The 26,327-nt window shown below is 40.5% G+C and overlaps 3 protein-coding genes across 5 annotated transcripts in view; 1 reads left to right on the plus strand and 2 right to left on the minus strand.

Annotated features, from left to right (window-relative positions):
• rnf43 (ring finger protein 43) overlaps positions 1-12,267 on the minus strand; it is a 97,820-nt gene extending 85,553 nt beyond the window's left edge. For both annotated transcript variants that reach the window (XM_088616524.1, XM_088616525.1), the window contains exon 1: positions 10,289-12,267. In XM_088616524.1, the coding sequence (XP_088472650.1) occupies positions 10,289-10,531 (243 nt within the window). In that variant the 5' untranslated portion in view covers positions 10,532-12,267. The remainder of the gene's footprint in view (positions 1-10,288) is intronic.
• Positions 12,268-14,360: 2,093 nt separating this feature from the next.
• On the minus strand, positions 14,361-22,103 carry hsf5 (heat shock transcription factor family member 5). 2 transcript variants are annotated; one of them, XM_088616527.1, is made up of 7 exons: positions 20,936-22,103; positions 19,926-20,450; positions 18,987-19,325; positions 18,551-18,645; positions 17,068-17,541; positions 16,601-16,751; positions 15,307-15,490 (listed from the first exon to the last, which is right to left on the minus strand). In XM_088616527.1, the coding sequence occupies exons 1-7, from the start codon at positions 20,955-20,957 to the stop codon at positions 15,456-15,458; spliced, it is 1,641 nt and encodes a 546-aa protein (XP_088472653.1). In that variant the 5' UTR covers positions 20,958-22,103; the 3' UTR covers positions 15,307-15,455. The 2 variants fall into 2 exon arrangements, with proteins under 2 accessions (XP_088472652.1, XP_088472653.1); XM_088616526.1 differs by lacking the exon at positions 16,601-16,751 and having other exon boundaries at positions 14,361-15,490.
• Positions 22,104-22,224: 121 nt separating this feature from the next.
• Positions 22,225-25,786, plus strand: supt4h1 (SPT4 homolog, DSIF elongation factor subunit). Its single transcript, XM_088616529.1, has 5 exons — positions 22,225-22,421; positions 22,782-22,888; positions 24,020-24,075; positions 24,509-24,562; positions 25,217-25,786. The coding sequence occupies exons 1-5, from the start codon at positions 22,353-22,355 to the stop codon at positions 25,282-25,284; spliced, it is 354 nt and encodes a 117-aa protein (XP_088472655.1). The 5' UTR covers positions 22,225-22,352; the 3' UTR covers positions 25,285-25,786.
• Positions 25,787-26,327: the final 541 nt, after the last annotated feature.

The following is a 26,327-nucleotide window of genomic DNA, read 5'->3' on the forward strand; positions in this document are numbered from 1 at the left end:
CCTCTTCAGTCTTACGATAAAAATGATGCAAAATAACATTTTTTACTTGGCACATTAAGCATTTATCATGGGTAAATGCAGTCTGATGAGACCAGAAAGGAGAACGAGCCCCTTTTATGACAAGTGGTGGTTGGGATACTGTTTGCATGAAAATGCAGTCCTTAGGGGCTGAGAACCTCCCCCAGCTGGTTCAAGGATTTTGCTTTTTTAATGCCTTTTGCACACGGAGCCATGCAGCAGGTCACGCAACAGCAAAACAGAAGCCCTAGCGTCACTGGGGACTCCCAGCTCTCAGGAAGAATCTTAAATTCCTGAGAATTTAAATTCCCGGTGTCCTGGCCAAATTTCTTCCTGGCCTTTACCAATCGTGGCCTCCTAATAATCCCCATCTATCAACTGGCTTCATCACTCTGCTCTCCTCCCCACTGAGAGCTGGTGTGTGGGGAGCATACTGGCGCATTATGGCTGCTGTTGCACCATCCAGGTAGGTGCTGCACATTGGTGGTGGTAGTGGGATTCCCCATTACCTGTAAAGCACTTTGGGTGGAGAGTCCAAAAAAGCGCTATATAAGTGTAAGCAATTATTAATTATTATTATTAAATGTTTGACAGTCTGTGTGTGCATGTGTGGAGGTAGAAATGCAGTCCCCCCAGAGCTGCTTGCAGCAAAAATTAAACAATACATGATTTTAGAAACATGGAAGGCAGGGAAACACCAATCAGGATGCAAGGACAATTTCAGAATTCGGAGAAAGAGGATAAAAACAGAATGTGTCTCTAGCTTTTCCTTCTTACAGACCCTAGTAAACATTGAACTGTTGGCAACATTGGAATGGAACAGGCAGTCTGGCAGGTCTCAAAAACTCCAGATGCGTCCAACAAATTCAAATGATGACTCATCGGAATCGTAAAGAGCACAACCAAGATCCAGATCCACATCTTCTTCAGCGTTTCAAAAAAAACAACAAGCACGAGGAGAGACACACAGCTTGTCATGAGATTCACAGGAGAGCATACAACAGGGCAAATGTACAAAACGGTGATGTATAGCTGAGTGCAGAATAAGAAAAAAAATCCACACGATGGGGGCTTTCAACAAATGTGCTGTTGCACAGAAAGCTACTGTACTATAGCCTGGGGCCTAGTGGCAGACTACACAAAACAGCATGGATCCCAAGAACAACTATCAAACCCACTAGAAGCACCTGAATGGACGGTGGTCCCTCTGGAGGACTATGGCCTGCAAAGCAATAAATCACTGCATTCAAGAAGTAAACGCGCATACACACGTGCAAACAACACAAAACACACAAGTGCCCTTCCAAGAAATGTTCAGGATTCTAAAGCTAACATAATGCATCATTTGGTTTGTAGTCAGTGTCTATCAATAGGTTTCACTGGGATAAAACAGGGAAAACAAGCCAATCCTGAGACTGACCATAGGGTGAGAGATCCAGGAAACTTTCTCACTAAATAAAAACTAAAAATACAAATGACTAAGAATTATTTTAAAATCTTTAATCCCAAATTAGTCCCTCTTTCTCTTCAAGCTACTGGCTGGGATACACCACTCAAGAAAACACTGCCTCCTTCTGGATTACATCCCATACTCCTGTTACACATCTGTTTTCAGACAAGTCAATCAATGAGAGTGTTTGAAATCAGGACATAATTACATGCTGTAATTATTTATGGTTGCCTGTCAATGGGGCTTCTATGAAAATATGCTTCCTTCTCCAATGAAAATATGGTTCACAAACGTCCTCTTATTTGGCATAAACACATTACGACTTCATTAGCTTTTTCAAGTAACTTCTTACTTCAACTTTGAGTAAGTTTTTTTCCCCTGCTGTGATCGAAGTGGGCTGCCATTTAGTTGAAAAGATTACAGACTCTTTGTTCCACAGTGACAGAGAAGGAATCTGTCATTCAAAAAGCTTTTATTCTATGGCCGTTTGTGACAGCACAGTAAGACTCTACAAGGACTGATAGCAAAGTCAAAAATGTCTCTAGATCCTTATTTTAGTAAAAGCTGACTTTAAGGCAAGCCTATTTCCAAACACAACCAAAGTCATCATATCCCACAGCCTAAATGTTACAGGATGAGTGTAACAGGGCTCAGTGAACTGAGCATGTTATAGAAGTGACATCACTCCCTTGAAAGCTACGCAGTGTACAATTTTCCCATGGAAGAAGATCCATTTTTTTTAATGAGGAGTGGTGTTTTCCAGGGTTGCTGGGATTCGATCACGGACTCTTGGTGGCTCGGAGTATATACAATGCAACTTTCTAGTCCAGGGGTTCTATATTAAGACCATAAACCAGATTAAGATTGAGAGACAGCTCTCAGACCCCTGGTTCCGTTTTGAATAAATTTCCTTTTAGTTACTTTATTGGGTCTAGAAATGAAGTATATTATTGTTATTCAAATACAACTAACGTGGAGGTGAAGACACTTGCATAAAATGCTGCAATATTAAAATAATATTAGTGGGCAGTAGACAATATTTTTGCAAAAGGAAAAATATTAGAAAACCAGCACAAAATGAAAATAGTTATTGCTTCCTTAATATGAACCTTGACTTTGCAGAAACTGAGAAAATTGTTCAAACCATGGTTGTGTTTGAAAGGCTGCATCTTATGTCATGATCTGGATGCAGCCAGCTCTGAAGTATAATTTTTGTGACGGAAAGAGAAGAAAAACCTGCTTCGCACAAGGCAGTTGTAGAAAAAAAAAAGCAGCAAAAATCTCAGAGACTCATTTCCCAGAATTGTTTTTTTTTCTGTTTTTCCTTTAGATCAAGGGCGCGCTTGAAAACTGAAGAGCAGCATCACCCCGTTTTGCATATCGATAAGCTGCTCCTGAAGCTCAGCCATGCTTGAAATGTCATCAGCTAAATCTTAGACGTCAATGTCAAAGAGGCTGTGCACCCAGCTGTGATTAGATACAGTGCATCCTCCAGGGTGTAGCTGTCTTTCTAGGAATCTGGTCATCAGTTTATCCCACAGATGCTCAATTACTGGGAGTTCTAGAAATAGATGTACTACATTTTTTCTTTACCTTTTCTATACTTATTACTTTCCACAAAAGGGAGTGTGATGTTATTCTTTTATTCATCCTAATGAGGATGGTACTTTCATGAAGACAGTATTCAGGTTTCTAAACTATTTTTAAACAAAGTTGCAAATAGCATTTATCTAAAATTTTTCAGGGATATTACTCATAATTATTGAAAAATTACATAATGTCATCTCCTTATAATGCAATAACATTTTATTTCTCCCTTGCTCTAAAAGGCTTCCATAAAAACATGCACATGTTGCTGAAAAATTAAGCTGACTCACTCTAAGCAGCATGGTAACCCATTTTCACAACCCACTGGTTAAGAGCCCCTGCTCTAGACAGTGCAGAACTGTAAAATGGAGAATCCAGTGGCATTGAGCCCTGTTACACAAGCAGTGGGGAAAATCATGGCAAGATTTGTAATGATGCTGCCAGAAAGCAGTCTCTTTCCTAGAACAGTACTATTTGCATTTATAGGCAGTGACATTTTACAGGTGGCAATTGCAGAGGTGATATTTAGGGCAACTTCAAGCCAGTCATGCCAAACTAAGCGTTGGTAACAATCAAGAGCGCATTAATCACTCAATGTGAATCTACACAGAAAAAAATGCCCTTAACACAAGCTTGCAAAAATTCCCTCTAAAATGAGATCAAACAGCTCCATGTAAGGAGTGTCACAGTGGGCTTCCAACATCTGAAATAATCTGTACAAAGTTAAAATGTACCAGACTACCTGCCGCGCCGAGACAAAGAAAAAATAAACAGTCAAGGACTTATGATAGCCTGCTCCAGTCACTGAGGAGACTAGACTATAAAAAAGGACTGTACTTTGATTTCTGACAGCTGCACTCAGGGCTGTATAAAAATCCAGGATAGAAAATATGCCCTGATGTGATCTGTAGGGGACTGGGAGTTTCAGAGGCTGTTATCTCTGGTATTTCAAAGGCCGTTATCGGGAAGTTGGGCAGGAGAAACAGAGCTGGGCTGGGGAAAATCGGAAGTGCAGTGTAAACAGCCCTGTTTAATTATTTCGGCTCACATTTAAACTTCACCCACTTTGATCACTCCTAGCATCAGATCTCAACTCGCAACTGTAAACAACCAGCGAGGCCACAGTTCTACTCTTCATGTTCATCTTCTTACGGCAGTGGGACAGGCATTAAAGTGTCTCATGTGAAATACCCAACCCTCTCAGTGTCACTTGCACTGAAGTTTGCACAGAAAAGATGACCTTTCCTCACCACTATTGTATTCACTGCCTGACAAACTGTTATGTCTCGGAATCCTACAATTTTACAAAGCTAAAAGTTCGTCTGAATCCAACTTTGGGCAATACCACACGCGACTTAGATGCCACCACATGCTTTCAAAAATTGTACACCACACGCAAAATATGACATACTGCATTGTTAACATTTTCTGCAAATCTAAGAGGTCTTTAGGGCCAGTGTTTATCCATAGTGCATTATGCAAACCAAGATTGCAAAACTCTGTCTGGTTAACTTTGCATTCAATGGCTGTACCCCTTTATAGTGAGAAGGAAGGTGGTGCCTTTTTTTTTCTGTGCAACCTCACCCTATATGAGTTTTCCTTCCTATGCACTGAAAGAGCTGTCAGATGTGTATTTTTGCCTGCAGAGATGCCTGTGAGTAGGAGTTTCTCTCCAAAACTGAAAAGCAGCTGAGTTTTCCTACAGTAATGAATGCTGCAGAACCCCCTAGTAATTACAAGTCCAGCAGTATCTTTACATACATCCTTTCACAACTAATAAATCTGATAAAAAATATTGCCTTGGCTTAAGGACATAAAGTTAGCCTACCTAATATCTTACCCAAGCAAAAGCAGTGGCTGATTATAAGAATGAGCATTTAAAAACTCAAGCATTCTGTCGGTTCCAATTATATTTGAAGCTTTTACAAAACAAAACCTCAAAAGGTCAATCCTACCTTTCATCATCACAAAGCATGCATTAAAAAATTAAAAGGTTTAAGTGAAAGTGGGCTCTTTAACATCATTTTGCTGCTTTTAATTGGGCAGAAACCCAAAAAAGGATTAACTTCAAAGGTATACCAGTCTTGCAGTTTTTTAAACCTAAGAAGCCTGTTCTTTGCCTCTCATGTTCAAAGCACTTTTTGTGGAAGGAAGACTCTACCACTCAACCACTTCTTGGCTTCATATACTGTATTATATGTCAGGACATCGGATTTGATGAAGGTGCTCTGACAGACCATTGCTGAACCGAAGCAACACACTGCATACTGAACAGACCACATACAGCACTAAAACCAAATCAGACTCTAAACTATGCCTATTACAACAGCACTCCGACAGTTTTTAATGTGCAGAATGTTCTTTTTACTGTAGTACACTCAAATCACAATAAGGGAAACTAGATGATTCTTTTAGAAGCACTGCATTTCTTCAGTCTCCAGCCTGAACAGGCTGTCAGCTGCTTAATTTCAAAAACTAGTCAGGCTTGAGATTCAAACCTGTGCTGATTTAATATTATTTGTCTATGAGACACATTAGGATTATGACAGTAGGTCTGCTAAGTGAGCACTCTAAGGTTTATGGTCTTATTTATAATATTAAACATCTATAAATCTGACTGACAAACTGCCTACAGTGAGGGGGAGAGCTGAGGTTGTCCCATTGATATTCAAATCACATGGTAAGAAAAAACAAGCATAGATTTTTTTTTAAACGTACTCCTCCCAGTAATGAACATAACCCCACTGTCATCCAATCCTGACATCTTGAAGATAACTACTAATTAAACTGTCTGTTAGCTCAGTGAGAACGACAGAACTCCTCCACTAGTTTACTAGGTTGTAAGGGAATACGTGTATAAATTGTACCTCAGCTTTTGAGCAAAGTACATTTGGCTCTTTTCACTGCTTCTGTAAACAGGTTCATTTGTAGCTCCCCTAATAACTGGCAGGCAGTGTACACCTCTCTATTTTTATTAACAAATGTCTTGCTTTCAGCTAATCACTGACTAGAAAGTACATGAGCAAAACAATTCATCAACATGTGCCTTAAACTACAGAAAAACCCAGGTTTCCTGACAGTTCAAACCTGGCAAATACAGTGCAATTCGTACATAATAAGGAAAGTTGTGCCCATCCTCCAAAAAGGGTCAAATAAAGGAGGTGAACTTCCAGCACTCTGAGAATCTCTACAGGACATGCCTGCTTTTAAATATTCAGCTTGTGACTTCTAAAAGTCTCTTTTACTATTATCCGTTCACTGCTAAGGTTCCTTAAAAGTAAAGCACAATAAAACTTTAACAACCTTCCCAAAACTACTCGTTGTTGACCAGCGACCCAAAAAATGCCTGCTGAAGAAGAGAAAGACTTTTGTTCCAAGAAACTTGGGCAGGGTGTGAACTCAAAGAATAGAAAGGGCCTCAACATTTCTGAATTACCTCCACTTAGCCCGAGGACAGGAACACAAAGCAGTGTGCCGAGGTAAGAGGCCTGCCTGAACAGGCCAACCCAGCTACAAAGCACACTTATAGAACAGCCACCTTTTTGGAAAGCAACATCCCAGACTCGGTACACCAACATAACCGCAGGGATTGCAGCCCATGTTTCGGTCTTTCTGAATTTCATTCAACTCCATATCAGTCAGTCAATCCTGAAGCACCACCATTGATGACCCATTTTACATTTGCAAGAAACCCCCAGTCGCAATCCTCAGATCTCACCTTGAGCTGTGAGCTCACTCTTGAATTTCAGCTTTAGTTTAGGACAAACACACTTCCCCTCAGCGACAGACAGCAAAGAGCTAATCTTAAAAGGGAAGGTTTGGGGGTCTTTAGAAGCAATGAAAACAGCTAAACCCAGCTGAAGTACTCTCAATTAATAATAGTCCCATCAGGAAGACAGTATTGGCTACCAAATTCAAATTAAAACATATATAGAAGTCCTTTGTTCCCTCTACAATAAAACTGCACAATGAATGTATGTACATGTAGTTCCCCCCAGCTACCTCTTTATTTATCCATTGATGTATCACATACTGTTGTTGTGACTTCATGAACTTCATGCGAATTTATGTGACTTTTATGTTTCGTTTGTGTATTTTGTACTTTTATAGAAGAAGCCCAAGAAATGTCCACAGGAGTGGACAATAACATATCTATCTAAACTACACCTGATAGTCGGCTGGTGTTCACCACATCACTGAAATGAAAGTACAGGCAAGTGACTTCACTTGTTATTTCACAGGCAGAGAAGTCAAGAGAAGCAGTTTAAGACCTGCAGTGGCCACAAGCTTCAAACGTCAGGTAAAACCAAACCCCAGATCTATTTAAGGGTTACCATTTATATACTAACGTGTCCCCTCCTGTCTCGTACACATCTTCACATACAGTAAACCCTTGGTTTAACAGACTGATAGAAGGGGGAGGGTGTGTCCATTATTGCAAAATGTCCGGTAAATAACAAATTATGTTTTTTCGCCCAACAAACACGCTATTCTATAAGAAAAATAGATTAACTATATTGATGCATTCTGGATCTTTCGACCTATTTTTAACAACAACAATCAACAGGGTCAATTAAAATTGCTCATATGCATTTGATAAATATACAAACTCTATTTCATAAGTTGTAAATATACTGTATGAAATTCAGTAAACCATACAAACACAAACGCCACCTATTATAAACAACCTGAGGTATTCCCAGTAGGTCACCATTGATACTCCTGAATTTTAAACCTATGCAGAATTTATTTATATTCTTTAGATTGCTTGTGCATATCCCCATTGTTGCGGGGAATGCCCGATATTTGTAATTTTATAAACAGATTTTGCCCAGTAAATCTGAGGTCGGGTAAAGCAAAGTCTGTTAAGTAGAGAATTTACTGTAAAAAGCTACATTCTGCAAGCTCACAATGCCATGTGAACTACTGTTAGTTTTGCCTGGGATTTGTCTTCACCTTTAGACAGACTCTATTTGGCCTCAAAAGTGTGTCTTCTGAAATAACAGTGAACTGCTGAAGAGGGTTAAAATGTAATTTCCCATTAACCAGGACAAGTGTTTACTACAGTAGGTGTCAAACGTTTACAGTTTTTGTGGAAAACAGAAAAAACATCCGATATCCCAAGGATTTCATTTGGAATGCTGGCAAACTGAACTCCTCCACCAAAACATATATATAAAAAAGTATTTCTCAATAACAATCCCCTTCTTTTTCCAGACTTCCTTGCTAGAAGTAATGTTTTGGGCTTTCCCTTCCAATGAGGCCCTGTTTTAATCCTCAAACTACTACAGGCTGCCTTGCGAGTGCAGAAGATTATAGCGTCTGGTTTTCTGCTTAGGGCCTTCCTTACACCTGGCAAGCAGAGGGAGAAGCAGAACTTGGAGAGCCTCTATCATGTCACCCTCTCTTAATGACAATAAAGACATTTCAGAGACGAGCTGCTGGGCTCCTCACACAGCTTTTCCCTTCCAAGGAGGAGAAGAGACAAGCCGTTAATTAAAAGCTGCTTGTGGGATCTTCAGTTCTGTGGTATTCAAATTAGCTACCAGCATTTTTCAGGTTAGCTCTCCTGGCAAAGTCTGACAAAAATCACATTCTGGAGGAAAATGATACTTGAATGAAATAACATTACTTCTGGCCATTCACTTAATTTGAACATGTATCTGTATGCATGGAAATAAAAAAGCACATTTTAAGGGGTAATAACTTGAGAGATTCCCCCCCACTCTGCTGCTCAATAAAAGCAGCAAGCAGGTTTTTCAAAAAAGCACAGAGCTGTCATTTTAAAATTATTCTGCTTCCATCTATCTAAAACCATTTTGAGAACTGCACATACCTAATAAATGAACAGTTTTGTGCATTTTCAAAATAAAAAAACAGGTTTAAAACTTACAGATTCGGTGAACTGACAGGGAAGGGCCTAGTTAATTTATGCAAACTGTTACAAGCTGTAGTAATTGTATTCAAACATAAGTGTAAAGTTAATTGCATTGTTTGGCAACACAAACTTTTTTGTAGCCCTTGAAGTTCATAGGTATAAAGAATTAGCATCCGTGAAAGAGAATTTAAAAAACCTAATATGCTTTTAAACACCCATCTTTTTATTTACTAAACATTGTCGGCAACAAAATCTCGGGACGATACCATACTCAAGGTGAAAGCCATACAACACAAATTGTCTCCGTGTTAGCATATTTCCCTGAAGTAATTTTGTTATCACACACAATGTCAAAGCATGTCACAAATACCAAAACAACCGTCAGTCTGGGATCGCGACAAGGAGTTCAGTTTACAAATACTGTAACCAGCTCTCGCTCGGCGCAGGAATGAAGTTGGAAGTCCTCTCTATCCAAACGCCTCTTAATTTCAAGATCGTTATCAGGTTCATCAGCACTTCAGCGAGACTGTAATGATTTTGTAGAGCCTTATTGTTTTAATGTTTCTTTGTTCCGCATTTCCCTATCCGCAGCCCCGCGGGAATAATATTTTTTTAGAAAAGAAAGGGTTTAAAGTGTCACAAAATACTAGAAGATTTTTGTGGGTATCACTTAGGCAGCAAGCTACAGAACCTTGAGGTTCATGTTAACAGAAGCGCTCCACATTTTTTGGGAAAGAAAAACGGCAGCCTATCTCCACTGCCCTTTGTAGGTGACAGTCACCTGCTGGGGTTCACCCGGACGGACACATATTATTACATATAGCTAACCCCCTTTCAGTGCTGTGCCGAGACTGTAGAACATTGAAAAGCAGAGGGACAACAAAGTAAACCTTATTTTCTATATTCTCAAATCTGCTTATCCTTGGCTATTAAACACTTGGGCCCATTCGGTACAGCTGACCGAATGATGCTTCTGGGAAAATAGTTTATTGTCTGCATTGTAAACATAATATATGTGTATATATAAACAGCCCAGATGTATGGCGATGCATAGCCCAGGGCAATACTATTAAATCATCACGGTTTCAGGGCTGACCAGTCCGGGACGGCTGTCTGTAGGTTTTCGAGATCTCTTTAAAGAAACAGCACCCAAGTGGCTGGGATTTAAACATTGATCTAAAAAAAAAAAAAAAAAAGACGATCACCAGCTTGAGCCAAGTTGGGAAAAAATAAAACCATCAGACACGCCGGACCTTCCGGACTGGACCGCCCCGGGCGAGGTTTTTAAGAGAAGGGGGGAATAAAGGTGAAAGTGAAGTTTTTTTTTTCTCTCCCAGTGCCACCTCCATACCCACCTGCATCAGCTTTCCTTCAGCGGAAGCTCTTACGCTGGCGCCGGCGAACACTCCTTCCAGAGTGATGGGCTTGCCCGCCGGCTCCTGTTTCAGCAGTGTCACCTTAATGACAGCTTTGGGTGCCGATCGCTCCGACTCCACCGCCGCCGCCAGCTCCAGACCCGTCTGCCCGAGCACCACCTGTAGGGCCGCCATTAGCAGCCACGGCCAGAGCCCGGGCAGTTGCCGCCGACTTACGGTCATTGCCCCGGCTGCAGCGGCGGGCGCCGGCCGCGCATCGTGTGCTGGAAAGCGGTCAGCCTACTCCAGTTACTCCGCCAGCAAAAAGACCCCCTCCCCTCCTTCTTCTCCCCCCCCACCCCCCTCAAAAACTGTGCTGCAACCTGTGGAAGTCAATCTGCAGACACGGTATCCAAACTCCTCTTGCACGTGGGTTGCTTTAAAATCCTTGAATCGAGAACCCGATTTCCTATGGTTTGGTCGTCGAACTGGAACCCGGGTTCAAAGTTCTTTTCTCCGGCAGACAATTTCTAAAAAAGGCACGGAAACCGGTCATTGTGGTACGTGCAATTACAGATAGGAAAACTGTCACTTAGAAAACACACTTCTGTTTTTGCTCGCCCGAGTGCAAACCGAGCGTGCATTTGAACACGCCTGCTTTATTGAATGGTGTGGCGGAAAATACGGTTTTGCTTCAACACGACACTTGGTAAATGTCTACTCGAAAACATTTTTAGCTAACCGGCGTAACAAAGAAGAGGCCGAACACTGTTTGCGTAAACAAGGCGAAGCGCTGAAGTAAATATTGGGAACACACAGTCCTGTCTTTCCATTCCTCAATGCACTCAAGATTAAAAGAATTCCTGGTTGATGGAAACGTATTCCTGGTGCAAACGTTAATATGTCAGATTCCTTCTGGTTTTGGTTCACTTGATCTTTAGTGTAGTAAATCCAGAGACTTTCGTTTTCCTAAAGAAGACGCGGTTTGGTGTACTCCATAGATTCAGAGTAGCTGTTCTCCCAGCTACAGTTAAAAACTTGCGAAACTTTGTAGCACTTCACACAAATATTAACCCCCTCATGTGGACTCGGGCACAGCACACGTGTTGTATAAATTATTTTAGCATAACAAAAAATCCGTTTAATCCACAGTGTTTAGTGTAACAGAAAAGGTAAATTGAAAATGCGGTAGCTCGGTATGTTATCATATGAAGCATAAGTGGTCTGGAAAAAAAAACTTCCACATGGATATCCTTGAACCGAAACTCAGTTATCCTCGATGTTTAATCCTCCAGTTATAAAACGTGACTAGCGAGGTCTACTTATTTAAACCACGGGAATGGTGAAGCGTGAAACTCGTATTGGCAAAAAAAAAAGTTTGTCAATCTTCTCAAGAAAGTGAAAAAAAAACTACAAAACTTGTTATTTTAATTTTTCATTCCATTACTTCGGGAGCATTCCAATATGAAAACGAGCAAAATGAAAATAACTGGCGATCAGGAATTGCGAGAGGAAATATCATTTTTTTTAAAAGTTGCGTGTAAAATGCACGCACAAACTTTCACTTATAATCCAGAAGGGTTGTAAATCACATGTAGGCTTTGAAATAGCTCCGTCAGACGGTTAAAATACTCTTATTTTTATTTTTGCACTTCAAACATGTTCGGTAAGTCACTTCCACACCGAATTCTTCCTCGGGTTTCCAGAGATGTTAAATGAACCAATTTCAGACACGAAATTCTTTCCTGCTGGGATAAAACTCTGCCGAAAATCCGATAGGTATCAATGTGTTTGTAGAAAGAAGCTACAAAGTTGCGTAGAATATCAACAGAAACATAGCAGACGACTTCAGAAGGGGTCCGGTACAATAATTGTCACGGAAAAACAAAGTTGGAAAAAGATTACCGCGGTCATTCCAACGTCTCGTCCTCAGTTCCCTGTTCCCTCCCCTGGGATCTCATTCACTGTCTACCTGCTGACTGACTGTCACCGAGGGTGGAGCAGCCAGGAGAAACGCAAGCCGAAGGGAACACCAGGCTCCCTCTACTGGGGAAGCTGGAAAACTGCACCAGCAGGGCACTTTCCAGCTTCTCCGGGGGGCAGAGAAGGAATTTGCAACCGGATTACCACTATTCAGCTAACAGCTTTTCCTAGAAACAAAGAAAGCTTATAGCACTCGAAAAACAAACCTTTCTCTAGGGCTCGTATTAGAAAAAAAAAATCTAAACCTTCTGTTTTTTTTCAATTAGGGAAAGTGTTGAATGTTTAAAATCTGTACAACAAATCACCCCCCCCCCTTCCCTCGAGAGCTGTTTTGTGCAGTTTTGTTCCACTTCATGGAAGGGCATTGCAAACTGAGAGCAGGAGGCATGCCCTTTACACTAAGAGTTGTGGGAGCAGGATCAAGCAACCCCACCATGTTGGTGAAGCTGAAAACCTGGCTTCTTTCAAGGAGCCTCAGACATTTTAACCACAAGCACCCAAACAGGGACTACATCACCAAAATGGCCAACAAAAGTCATTGATGACTTTTCTTATGTTAATATGTTAAGGCATTTCTCAAAAGGGAGTCATGGTAGCTGAGACAGCAAGAGTGTCAAGCTCCTGACCAGAAGGTCCCAGGTTCAATCCCAGGTAGGGGCAGGTGATGTAGATTGCTCTAATTCCTTCCAGATGGCTCCCAGGTCCACTCAGCCTGCTTTCCAAATGAGCACTGGGGGTTAATCCTTCTGGGGGTAACAGGCCAGCCAGAGTGTGATGCTGACCTCATCACCTCCACCTCCAGGGTCAGATGGTTGAGAAAAATGGTGGCCCTTGCCCCCCCATTCCCCATGGGCCTTTATGGCCTGGAACCTACCTACCATATCTCAAAAGACAGTTCATAATCATATGTAGCAATAGTGTGTCAGCCATGTCCTGAGTTAATTTATATAGACCTTTTCTATATCAACCTGTAAACTGAGAGATTTGGATTTCATGATACTGTTAGTCCTGAAAGGGCTAAAAGACTTTAGTCAAGTGTTCCACTGCAATTATTAAGAAAAGACTCATCAGAACTTTCTTCTTCCCTAGCATCAATGGCAAAGGGAACTGAAGACATTTTGTACTGTGTTAGAAAATATTTAAAAATGTTTTAAATACTTTGGCAGTACAATCGTACACTTGGAAGAACTGACCATGAGGAGTAGTACTGTATCTCTCAAGGGCAGACCAAGGGGATTCAAATGTAGGGTTTAATTATATAAACCATCCCCTCAGAAGCTACCTCCTATCCATGCCAGAAATCTTAATATGTTGATTAAAATCAAGAGAGACCTTGGATGTTTGGAGTAAAGAATTGTTTTTCCTTCTTTTCTAATAAGAGAATGTTAGGTTAGAGAACGAGCGTATGCAGTCTGCATTTTCTAGCTTAACTACCAAGATTACGTCTACACCAAGTCTCATCAGCAAAAACAACGGAGCTCAAAAGCACATTGAGGTAAGGCTGGGAAACGTCTGAGGAATAAACAACTCAGCCTCAAAACTAAAATACTATATAATAGCAACGTCAAATCTGTGCTTTTGTACAGCACAGAGTGCTGGTGTGTCATCAAGTCTGACATGAGAAAGCCACAGTCCTTCCACAATGATTGCCTGAGGAGAACACGCTACTGTGCATCTTCTGGCCAAACAAAATCACAGAGAGTGAGTACCATCCACTATGACTATGAGAGGATTATATGGTTTAAAAACATTTCTTAGTAGTATTCTCTGGAATACTGGGTTTACTAACAACATGTCAGATCTACAGATGTGAGATGGCAATAAAAACACTTTCCAGATTTTGTTTCTTTAACTCTGCACTGTGGAATCTGCAATATAAACACCTGAGTGCAGCCTAAACACAACCCTTTCTCAGATGTATTTGTATACATGAAAAAAAAAAACATTTAAAAAAGTTAAACAGGACTGGGACCACTCTACAAAACTAGAGGACTACCACCAAGAAATGGCTAAAAAGATTTCCACATGAAAATGTATTCTGAAATATTCTAACCTGACACTATTAAAGATAAAATTCTTATTTGACAAATTTTTCCAAAGATGCCTTTATTACAGTTGTACTGGAGAAAATGTAGTACGGTATTGGTATTGCGAGAAAGAAGATTAAATACTACTAAATAAATGCAAACAAACTATCATTTATAAAGTGGGAAATTCATAAATTCTCTAATAATTCTCTCTAATTATGCTATTTCACAAATCACAGAAATGTGTATTTATGTTAGATGTAATCAAAAGGTTCATTTTTAACAAATTAAGAATAAGCTAAAACATACCTCAGGTTAATAATTTAAAGCAAATACTTTAAGAACAGAAAACGCAGATTTGAGAAAAATTTGAGAAAAATAAAATTATTTTAAATTCAATAAAAATCAACACCACCATTTGGAATTAATAAAAGAAGATGAAACTTCCTTTGTACAAAATATGGATGTGTATTAACATACATTATAGGTAATATATGGTAAATACCATAATAAATTAGAAAAAAATATGCAGTTGTGTTTTTAATTTTTTTCCCCCAATGCTTTCTCAACAAACGTATAAACTACAAAGTTTACATACATATAGAACCTCAACATATTTATTTTCTGGATAAATTAGTGCTCTAAACTTACAGATTGTAGTAAATAAAAGTATTAATAAAACCAGCAGCATTACCTACTGTAGCTATATAACCTAACCTATTAGTTTAGTCTTAGTTTTCTTAGCAAGAAAAGATCAAAATAGTATACTTTACACACTCCACAGACATGGAGTTAACAGCACTTGAATGCTATGAATTTTACGAGATGACAATAATTAAATCTGCTCATCAACCTGTACAGCTATATTATATTAGCATCCCAGTGACTCCATTTATTACTGAGTGAAAGCAACCTCCTTTTTAGTGCTTTAATAGAGTAATAATAAAATTTCAAAAAACCTTCAATATTCTTTGTTGACAAATCCTAGAAGGATTCTTCTTTGAACAATCACAGATGGAAAAATCCCTCTGGGTCCAGATCCACAGAGCCTTGTGTATAGAGTGAAAATGGCAGGAAGCAGGATAATGGGGTAATTAGAACTCCATGCCTTATACCCTCTGCTCCAAAGGAAGGTCATCTGATTCTGGACAAGGCTTCTACTTGCAGGCTGCATCCACAAGATGATTAATATCTGAATGAAATAATAGATATCACATCAATGCATCAATATGTGAACCTGAGCTTCAGTATGACATCATCATTTAAGATACACTGTATTGCTTGATTAAAAAGAGTCAATGTCAGGAATTACTTTGATATTCCATCAGTTGTCCAAAGTATTTTTGTTCTTTCTAGTGGTAGTGTTATGATAACACAGATTAGAATTTACCCGGGAAAGATTATAGAATTATACAAAAACCATCTAAACCAATGTATCAAATGTGAAACGATGCCCATGTATCAAAAACAAATCTGAGCCTATCAAAGGTTCGAATCCAGGATCTAGGATCTGGTTATACAGTAATACTATTGTAACATGAACTTTCTACAATTTAATGGAAAACCTATTACATTTTTCAAAGGACTTTAAATGTGTTGTACTCATGGATGTGCTGTATGGTATTTATAGGATAAACAGTAAACAGGTTATTTACAAAGATGCTGGCTCATCTACTTATAAATTGCCCTGGAGTGCTTCACTATATTAAGATTAAAAATGTGCACATATTATAATACAATAACATATGTAATAACTTGGTATTGTGCTTATTGCTTAACATGCAGAAAAAACATTAAAACGTGAATACTACGGTATTTGTGTGATGCCAACTCAAGCACATTATCAATTCGGTAGATAGTATTTTGTTTTTTTTAATTTGGAAATCAAGGATAATGAAGATGAGTGGGCAAATACTGTATTTCTGTCTATCACAGACCTGTTTAAGAACTTCATGTCGCCCCATAAAAGCAGAAATGCAAGAGAAAGTGGCCAACTTCTCTCTTCTCCAGCAGTAGTTCACAATTATTAATTCATGGCCGTGAAACCTATAGGTACAGTATGTACAGTATGTGAAAATAAGCCTGGTGTAAAGAAGGGGAAAATTAAGTTTTAAGTCCACACCCTCCTTATAGTTTCTGTAATAAAAGTATTTGAAGCTATGGAAAACAACAGTATATAAACTGAAGCATTTGTTTTCAAGTGTTTATCTCATCTAAATTGTTGATGAGCATTGTAAGAGCGCACAGAATAATATCTGAAGCCTTTGGCAAGGTCTTGACTCGGCAGTTGTTTAACTATTACCAGGAGACCTATTCCTTTTAATCATCCCAGTCTGGGTAGTGGCAGGAGCAGAGGTCTTCTCTGTGTTGGTGTCTACCCAGGGTTTGGAGTCTGACAAGATCTCTGATTCTTTTTCATGGTAACCAGAAAGATTTTCTACATTGTTCAGAACCTGAAACAGATTCAGAATATTTCCACCATTTGTATCCTAAAAGCCATTTTCACATGTGGACAACTGGAAACAAGTAGAGATTGTTTCATAAAGCTAATTAATAGTATACAGTTAACAAAAGCACCTAAATGACATCCACAATGTTAACCAGTATTACACATTGAGAAAATAACTAGTCTGTTATTGCTTTTGGGTCTTTATATATAAAAACTGCTTAATCCATTTAAAAAAAATAGTGCACACTAGTTGTAACACCAACTGAAAAGCTGCACCAGGGAAACACACAAAGAAAAAAGGCCAAATAATTGGGTTTTACCTTCCTTGAGGAATCCATCCGTGTCACTCCAGATAACTGAGGAGAAGGAAGAACATGGCCCTGACTGTTCTGTGAGCTATTATCCAGAAAAGTGTCTGGCAAGCCTATTTTTGACACATCAATAGGTTGCATAGAATAGGTTAAACTGCAATCAGGGTTTTGGCCACTAGGGGGCCTCTGGTTGCTCTCCATATGTAAAGGGAACATGTTGGAGTCGACAGGGGTAAGAGAGCTCAGCTGGGCTGAGCCAGAGAAACTGGAACTGGGAGGCTGCTTCTCTGCTGAGGGTGGCACCACCTGTGAGTGTTTCTCTGGGGTCTCCACTTTGACGATACGGAGCTTGGGGGAGTCTTGAAGCTCATTCACCATCTGAAAGACTGTGTCTAGGTTAACGTCGGGTTTCTTTGTTTCTTTTGTGGAGCTGCTTGGCCACTGTGGATTGCCAGGGTGCAGGAATTCAACTGGATAGGGTGGCTGCATTAGAAGGTGGAAAGATATAGTAAAACAAATAAAGAAAAAACAGAACTTTTTTCAGGTCTGGTGAGCTGTCACGAATGATTATGTTTTAATTTGTAAATGAAAAAGGGGGTGTCTGTTTGATACCCCCTACCAGTTTGGACTGCTCTTGTATAAGCAAAATGCTAATTTTATTTTTATTGTTTTTTTTACTCATCTTAAGAATAGTGCACTGTATACTTTAATTAAATATAGTACAGACCAGCAGAATGAGAATTACTGGAATTAGAAGGCTCTATTTTCTAGCATTGTAAAATGGCCAGAACTACCTGATAATCACATTCCCATGATTCATAGCAACTGCTTGCTCTTAAAAGTCGCCTTATGCCTGGAAGGAGTTCCTTGTAAGTCACAGACAAGCTACATACTGTATTTAGACAAATTAAAATATGCACTTATAGTATTTCAATAGTGTTGATGTAAAAAAATAGCCAGTTTCATAAATAGAAGGCAGTATTTGAACAGGGGGCTAGGTGCTTCTCTGAAAAATGGCCTGCCTGAGGCCCTCCCTAGCAACCAGACCTTTCTGTTGTTCACGAGTAACCTTACCCTACTCTCAGTAAATACAGTAGCAATCGAGTAACTCTGTGCATTTCCCTGTAGATGTGTTTGGAGTTCTAATTTCCTCTGCATAATGTTAGCAAACCTTTTGTTGCCTTTCCCTTTGACAAATGAGAATTTGCTAGGGTTTTTATGTGCTGACACTTCTGAATATTCCCTTCCGCACACAGGCTATTCACAAAACCTTTCTTTTAGCTGAGTAATAGCTGACAAGGCACGTCTTGTAATTATGGTGGTACATCACTGATTTGATGGTTCTGCTCATTTTTTAAACTTACGTTCATTCAGTGCTTTTCAAGAAAGGAATCAAAATGTAAAGTCAACACCTGTTGAAACCGAGATGACTCAACAACCTGCTAGTACGTTATGACAAGCTCTAATCTTAAAATCTGTAAATGTTACCCACCTGATAGTAGTTGTAATTGGAGAATGAAGGTGGGGTGTGTAGGGGATGTCCTGTCAGAGAAGGATCCATGGAGCCAGGAGTACAGTACTGATAGACTGATACAAAAAGAACACAAATAATCATTTCCACATTTCTATATTTCCACCCCTTGGGATCTGATTTATTCAGGATATTAAATCTCTCTCTCTGTTTACATACTGTATATTATTTAAAGTTGAACTTAGGAGCAGAAGACACTGAAACAAGGAGCAGACAGCTGGACTCTGAAGGGACAGATTAGCATGAGCACATGAATACTGTAGTTAGGCCCAGCCAGGTATGAGCCCTTCACCTTATTACTTCAGTTTATTCTGGGCTGAATGCAAACTGACCTCAATGAACAGCACAGGAGGCTATTACTGAGCTTTGGTCCTGAAGGTGTGACGAAAGGACTTACTTGGAGGGTAAAAGCCAGCACGGTACTGCATGCGCGGAGGGATGTAATCGCTGTATTTCTGTCCCGGGCCTCCCAGGCCCTGCTGGACGTGCACAGTGGTGGGGCTGGACTGCACAGGGTGAGCCAGCTCGCCGTGGAAGCGTGGCATGACCGAGATGGAGATCCCCTTGTCTGAGAACGGGAATGAGGGGGCATCGCCCTGCCCCATGAGGAGCCCGAAGGAGCCGGGCCAGCCTCGCTTTGGGTGGGGGGTCCTCTCATAACCCCTTGGGTGACAATGGTAGGGGGAGGAGTTATCTCTGTGGAGCCCGTGATGCACCTGGGCAACAGTCGCCAAGCCTGTGGTGGTCAATCACAGTGTGTTACAGGCAGGACATCCACAGCTGGAAAACCAACCTACTGCAGCGAGAAAAACCTGGACAAACCCCAAGACATTGTTTCTTCACAAGCTCTACGAATGTCACACAAAAACATTCCTGCTGAGGATTTCAGGAATGCAGCCCTTTCAAAGCTTGCTAACCAACAGAAAGATGTACTTTGACAAACCACGCTTTGCCCCAAAATAATAAAAGTGCAACCACATTCAAGGTGAATGGTATTGAACATATAATATAAATGCTTTATGTCTGACAGAGATATATTAACAAAAATGTTTAATTTTGCTCCGCTATGTAACTTCAATTGATTTTGGTACCTTTTTAAAGCTATATAAATGGCAATTACTTGATATTCTTCTAATGTCTTTTTTAATGCTTACAAAATTAATCATGTTTAAAAATAAGACAAAAGCAGAAAGAACAATAACGCAAAAGTTGTTGATTTCGGAGACATAAACATAAAAATGGGAAAGGTAAAGAGAGAATGAGTAGGATACACCTCATTTTAAGAGTGACATTCACGTTTAACACGCACGGGCTATAACAACAGCGGATTCCTTACCGTCTGTCTGTATATCTACTTTATTTATGGGGTCGCACGGTTTAGTACAGAGCCTTCGGAAGCGATTAGGAGGTCGGCTGGTGATTTCCAGCCCGGCTTCTAGCTTGGCCTTGTTGGCGCTGGTCAGCCTCTTCAAGTTAACCAGCAGCTCCGGGCGATCCCTCTGAAAATGGGGGTTGTGGAAATGGTGCAAGGCCCCCCCCGCCACGACGAGGTCGCCCGAGGCCAGGTCCCGAAAGCTGCCGGGGGACAGGACCGCCTTCTTGAACCCGTAGAGGTTGAGCTGGCGGATGAAGCTGGTGAAGTTGGTGGTCTTGAACACGGTGGCCTCCCCGCCGAGCCGCAGGGGCGACAGCATCTCGGCCTCGAACAGCTGCTGGTCGATGACGACGCCCTCGCCCCGGGGGTCCCAGCGGATGGAGCGGCTCCGGGGGCTGTTCACGATGCGCCAGAGTTTGGCGGGGAAGTTGTTGGGATTGACCGGGACGGAGAGGGGCGCCTCCTGCAGGTCGCCGTAATCGGCAGCTGCGATCGGAGACACCCAAGACAGGTGGCTTGCATTAACGCGCAATACGATTTGTTAACCAACACTACAGAAAGTAGTTCAGGAGGGTAGCTGCGTCAGCATGCGTAGGCTGCAAAGGAACAAGTAATAGGTTTATTCCATGCTGAAAAAAAGAAGAAAGAGAACACAACGTTTCGGCCGTGGAGCCTTCTTCACACCTGAAGAAGGCTCCACGGCCGAAACGTTGTGTTCTCTTTCTTCTTTTTTTCAGCATGGAATAAACCTATTACTTGTTCCACTACAGAAAGTAACCTTTTCTCTCTCTTTTTTTTTCTCTCTCCATAGAGCCAGTTGAAGTGTCATTTTTAAAGCTAGGATAGCGCGCCTAACAGCTCAAGATCTACACAGAGCAACAGCGTCGTGGGAATCAATACACACCGTGACGGTTTTGAACACTTGAGCGGCGCGATGCTACAAGATGTGATGTAGGCGTTACGAGAATTACCTGGGTGAACGGTTTTTCTCATGTTTATTTGTTTTATGGTTGTTCAGGGGGGGGATCGCTTTTCGGAACCGTTGGGGATTCCTCCCGAACCGTTGGCGCACGTTCGCCGGGAACGCGTTTTAAATTCCACACGGGCCGGGTTCCCTCGAGCCCGGGGGGGGGGCGGCGGCGAGTCGCGTGTGCCGGTGGCTGAACGCCCGCGCGTCACGCCAGCGATAACAGTGATGATCGATCATATCTTCCTTCTCGTTGCCGCAATGAAACGCTGCTGTCTAACACGACAGGGAAATGGATTGAAAGCACGAACCACCTCGTTTAAAAAAGAGAGGGTTAATGCTTTCACAATTTACTATGTATTTTTATTCACAGCCCTTTTTTAGGTCTTGTCTGGGACTGGGACTCAGATTTCAAAAGCTTAACGGGTCTCCAGGGAAAAGCTGTTGTTGGGTGGCGTTGGTGGCTCAGAAAGTGGAACTCCGTCCGTCTAGACCAGACCTTCAAAACCTGTGTAGCGACTGGAAATGGGGACTCCTACTGCAGTAGGAGGTGTCTTCCTTCCAATGGGATTGTTGAACCAGTGTCCGGACTGCTTGGTCATTCAAGGCTGCACGAGTTTGGGCCAACAAACAAATCTAGTTTTCTTTGCTAACAGGTTTTCACTGTTGTACTGGTTACGTTCAGTACACTTCCCAGCACACAAACCTCTTATCAAACTCCATGTGAATACCCTAAATCCCGATAGCCCAGGTTTTTAGAAAGCAGTGTTGTTAGATTTTCACAGTGTATCTGCTTTCCTCCCTACTACTTACCAGACTTAAAAAAAAAGTTAATGAAAAGCGTGTAAATCTTTCGTAAGGCATCCAAATACTCACTCAAATGAGGAGTGAGGAGGTTTTGGTCAGAATTTAAACATCGATATAAACATTAATTGATAATACTTTTAAATATTGGGCAATTGAGTAAGTATTAATTATACATGTAGAACTGTCAATGGTCATTACCTATCAATAACAGACTTTCAGAGGATACAATAAGACTCTATAATTCTTTGATCAGTAAGAATTCCTTGGGGAAAATGTGACAGCTACGCTAAGCTGTGCTACAGATGGAATTGATTGTCAGAAGATGGGGAAGACTATAATTAATATAATCAAGGTTTTCCTGTTTTAGGCATGATCTCGTATTTTGGACTGTCATCTACTGTGGGGGCACTCTAGACCAGACCGCCTCCTTTTACGTGTGAAAGTGTGCTGGAACCGCGAGAGAGGGGGTCACGTTAGATCATCCGACGCATCTTTATGACGTCGTTTGAAAGGGACGGAAGTGGCAAATTGCTGTAGCTTCTCGAGATTAAAACGAGTGTTTTGTTCCAAGGTTTGGTTAAAATCGATTTCGGGAAGATTTAAGGCTCTTTAAAATGGCATTAGAGACGGTACCCAAGGACCTTCGACACTTGCGAGCTTGCCTTCTGTGTTCCCTTGTGAAGGTACGATGTGGTATTTGTAACAACATAATTTCTGTCGTAGCATCTCGATTTAAAAAACTATTGTTTTTTTATATGTGTTGGATTCCCATTGTTTCTTACTTTTGCACATACGCTAAAAACTGCTTTAAGTTGTTTGTTCTGATTATCGTTTTGTAATTCCGTAATTTGTAGTTAAACGGTTGTAATGTAGTTCGTTTGTTTTAAAAATTAGGTTTGTATATTAGAAACAAACAGGTCAATCTAAACCTTTTAAAAGTGTCACACTGAGTCTAAATCATCGTTTTGTCTGGGCTGTTTAATAGTACCATGTCTATCTTGTAACTATGCGGTGCGTCCTCTGCTATTTGTATTTCTGCTTAGACCATTGATCAGTTCGAGTATGATGGCTGCGATAACTGTGAAGCCTACCTACAGATGAAGGGAAACAGAGAGATGGTTTATGACTGTACCAGCTCTTCATTTGACGGGTGGGTGTCGTCATTCTTCTGTACAGGTTTCTCACGGTTTAGGGACTGATTTGCAGTGTGGCCATTTCACCTACAGGGCAAGCAAACGTCCAAGCTGGGGGGAGAGATGCACTTCTGTGTTTGCTCTTCAGGAAGAACAGCAGTGAAAAGTGCAAAATCAGCAAAGTGTTCTGCAGGGTGTTCTAATGTACTGGGGTCTTGGTTTATGTTATTCGGAATGTTAGGCTTTACATTTCATGGCAATGAGTACCTTGGGCACTAGGGGGCACACATTGCAAATGCAAAATATTGTTTAAAGGCAGCTACAGATCATGAGGATTTTGAATTTATATTCGTATATATACACCTTTTTAAAACCATGCACAATTCTCCATTTGTGTGGAGATGATATTTTGCATCTTTAAGTAAAGCATTATCAAATAGCCTAGAGGCTACCTACTTTGAGGTTCCTATAGAGGAGTGGCATCCACAAAAAGCACTGGTTAGTTTCTACCATGGTGCCATTGAGAGCATGTTGACGGGAGGTATTACAGTGTGGTTCGGCGTTGCTACCCAGAAGGACAAACGCAATGTAGGACAGAGAGCATTAAGACTCGAAGGAACACGTTTCTGAACAGTTTCTTTCCAAGGACAGTGCGCCTGATTGCCAAGTACATACAGAACGGCATAACATATAGGAGGCCCATATCTACCCCAGCTCCGTAGGCATGATGTCTTTTATCATGTGTAACTTAGGAGCCATTCTTCTTATGTGAAGTTCTTGCACAATAGTGAGAACAGGTTGTGTATAGTCTTTTTACAGTTTGTGTATATAGTCTGTGTTTACCCTTTTGTTTTTATGTTTTCTGACTGAGAGAAACTGTGTAAGATTTCCTATGCACTCTTTGTGCAAATGGCAGTAAAGGTACTTGAACTTGAGACAGGCCTGTGAGTGGGTAAGTACTCGTACATGGGAATGTAGGCTTAGCAATTCCAAAATAAACAGCTGATGTTTGCTTCTGTCAGAAGCATAGTGATTATTTCCTTAGTTTTCTCTCTGTGACACAGAAGTTCTTTTAGGGTCAAATATCAAATGCTGCTTGTGCCCTTAATTATTTTGCGAATCGAGAATGTGCCATTTCTGCTTTTCAGGGTCATAGCAATGATGAGTCCAGAAGACAGCTGGGTGGCAAAGTGGCAAAGAATAAGTAAGTGTGCTCTTTGTTGATCAATTTTGCATCTGCAGTGTGGTAAACGGCCTTATAAGGGACTGTGTAGAGGACTAGGTAGGGTTCTGGGCTCAGGTGGAAACAGAGTACATTGCTGTTGTACCGTTGAGTAAAGTATTTTACCCCAGGTACTTCAGTACAGTCAGCTGTACAAATGGGAACCAGTATTGATGGGTGTAAGCCTGCAATGGATCAGCAACTATTACTGGAAAGAGGTCTATAATTTCATTCTAAGTACTTCTACAAAAGCGGGGATTATCTTGTGCCCAATGAGCCTCTGGTCTCGAGTAAGAAAATAATTACTTTTTTTCTACGTACTCAGCTTCTTGTTGTAGTAGATGAATTCGGCAATATAATAAAAGTAGCATGAAACATTTGCACTTATCCACTGACGAAATGTGTTTTGTTGCAGGTAACTTTAAGCCAGGTGTCTATGCAGTGACAGTGACAGGACGATTACCCCCAGGTATTCCTATTTGTGTGATTCATTTTGTTCCTATTTGCGCATTTGTGTTCTGGAGAGCAATTTGAAATGATGTATAAATGTACACAAGTAGCTGTCAGATCTGTGACAAAATACACTCTTCCTGAAACAAGCAAATTAACCCATAAAACATGAGCTTGTGAACTGTAGTGTAGACTCAACCAATGTTGATTGTCATGCATGCTGTATAATATTCTTAATATTCATTATTCTTAATGAAAACAGGCAGAAAAAATAGTGGCAATCTGCACTTAACCAAATGGACAGTTTGCTCAGTTGCTGAGTAGACTTTCATGTCAATGTCACATTCTATGACATCTTTTAGTTCTTGATAGGAAGACCCAGTATATTCCTCTCTGAATTGAATTGAAATAAATTCCATTTATAGATTGAAACATCACTTTTCAATGCAATTTGTAGACGACAATGAAGTTATTTAATAATTGAGAGATCCTAAATAAAGCTGTTTAATGTTGTATTGATAAATCTATGAACCTTTTAGCACTTTCACTGAAGAGCAGGTTTTTTTTTAGTCCAATATATCTTGTATTAACAGACTATCATATTTATGAATGGACATCTTAAGATGTTAACATTACCTGTGCTCAGCTTTTGATAAACTTTTTTTCATTTTAGGCATTGTGAGAGAGCTGAAAAGCAGAGGAGTTATTTACAAATCCAGAGACACTGCTGTCAAGACATAACAAATGTTATTTTTATAAGTTACATGGATGGTTCAACTAAATACGAAATGTCATTTCATGTCAAAGCAGTAAACTATGGCTTTTCATTTCTTAAGGACTGTTGTTTTCATTCAGCTTGTGTATATACTATGTGATGGCAAATGCTAAGTGCAAATTATTTTTTTTTAAGTGGATCAAAGACTTAATAAGCAAAAGATGTGTGGTATTTGTAGCTTCATTTTGCGGTCAATGGACAAAGGATGAGAAGCATTCTATAAATTGGAATTAAATGAATGAACCAGTGTTCTGGCTCTAATAGATGTAGATTTTGTGTTAAGTCACCTAGTTTATTTTTCCTGTATTTTAATGAGCTCGGTATACTCAGCAGTCCTCTGTGTTGTGAAGGAATTTAAAAGTTTGCAAACAGAGTAACAAACACCAGGGTTGCAAATATAAACAGGAGTTTTTTTTCTTATTGTTCCTCACACTCTCATGTATAATAAAGCATAACTCTTTTATGCCAGCTGTCTTTAATTTATTGTACACGTCTTTTGTTTTAGACTGTCATACTGTGCACTTTTAACGTTTGCATTGACTTCCTATTACCATAAAGTGGCAGCAGAGAGCTGCTCAGATAGAAGTACTAATCGGGGGCTATTCATTAACCTGGCTGTTCAGACCTTTGTCATCTGACTCTTCTGATATTAGAAGCTTCTAATGACACAACGATCCATCTCCCCAAGAAATGTGGAAATTTCAAGGTTGGGTAGAGCATGTTGGACGGTGGCCAACTGACAAAATGATAAATAAAGCAGCCTAGGTGGCACAGGAGTTTATGTAGTTTTTTTAAGGCCAATTTGTTACCAGCTTATGTTGTCAAACATCCATTCATTTTCTAACCACTTCCAATTGAGGGCTAGGGGGAGACAGACTCAAATACAAACTTAGACCAGGGCCAATTTTACCAGAAACCAATTAACGTACCAGTATATCTTCGGACTGAGGAAAGCCACATGAATGCAGGGAGAACATACAAGCTCCACACAGATAACATGCCCGGTCCA

The sequence above is a fragment of the Lepisosteus platostomus genome, chromosome 22 (genome assembly GCF_059453375.1).
Source record: "Lepisosteus platostomus isolate fLepPlt1 chromosome 22, fLepPlt1.hap1, whole genome shotgun sequence".
Classification (NCBI taxonomy): domain Eukaryota; kingdom Metazoa; phylum Chordata; class Actinopteri; order Semionotiformes; family Lepisosteidae; genus Lepisosteus; species Lepisosteus platostomus.

Coding starts and splice junctions, on each gene's coding strand:
- hsf5 (XM_088616526.1), bottom strand. CDS start 20,957: ATGAGAAAAACCGTTCACCCAG. Junction 20,451..20,935: donor GAGAAAAACCGTTCACCCAG/GTAATTCTCGTA, acceptor CTCCGATCGCAG/CTGCCGATTACGGCGACCTG. Junction 15,491..17,067: donor GGATGGATTCCTCAAGGAAG/GTAAAACCCAAT, acceptor TATTTCATTCAG/ATATTAATCATCTTGTGGAT.
- supt4h1 (XM_088616529.1), top strand. CDS start 22,353: ATGGCATTAGAGACGGTACCCAAGGACCTTCGACACTTGCGAGCTTGC. Junction 22,422..22,781: donor TTCTGTGTTCCCTTGTGAAG/GTACGATGTGGT, acceptor ATTTCTGCTTAG/ACCATTGATCAGTTCGAGTA. Junction 24,076..24,508: donor GGCAAAGTGGCAAAGAATAA/GTAAGTGTGCTC, acceptor GTTTTGTTGCAG/GTAACTTTAAGCCAGGTGTC.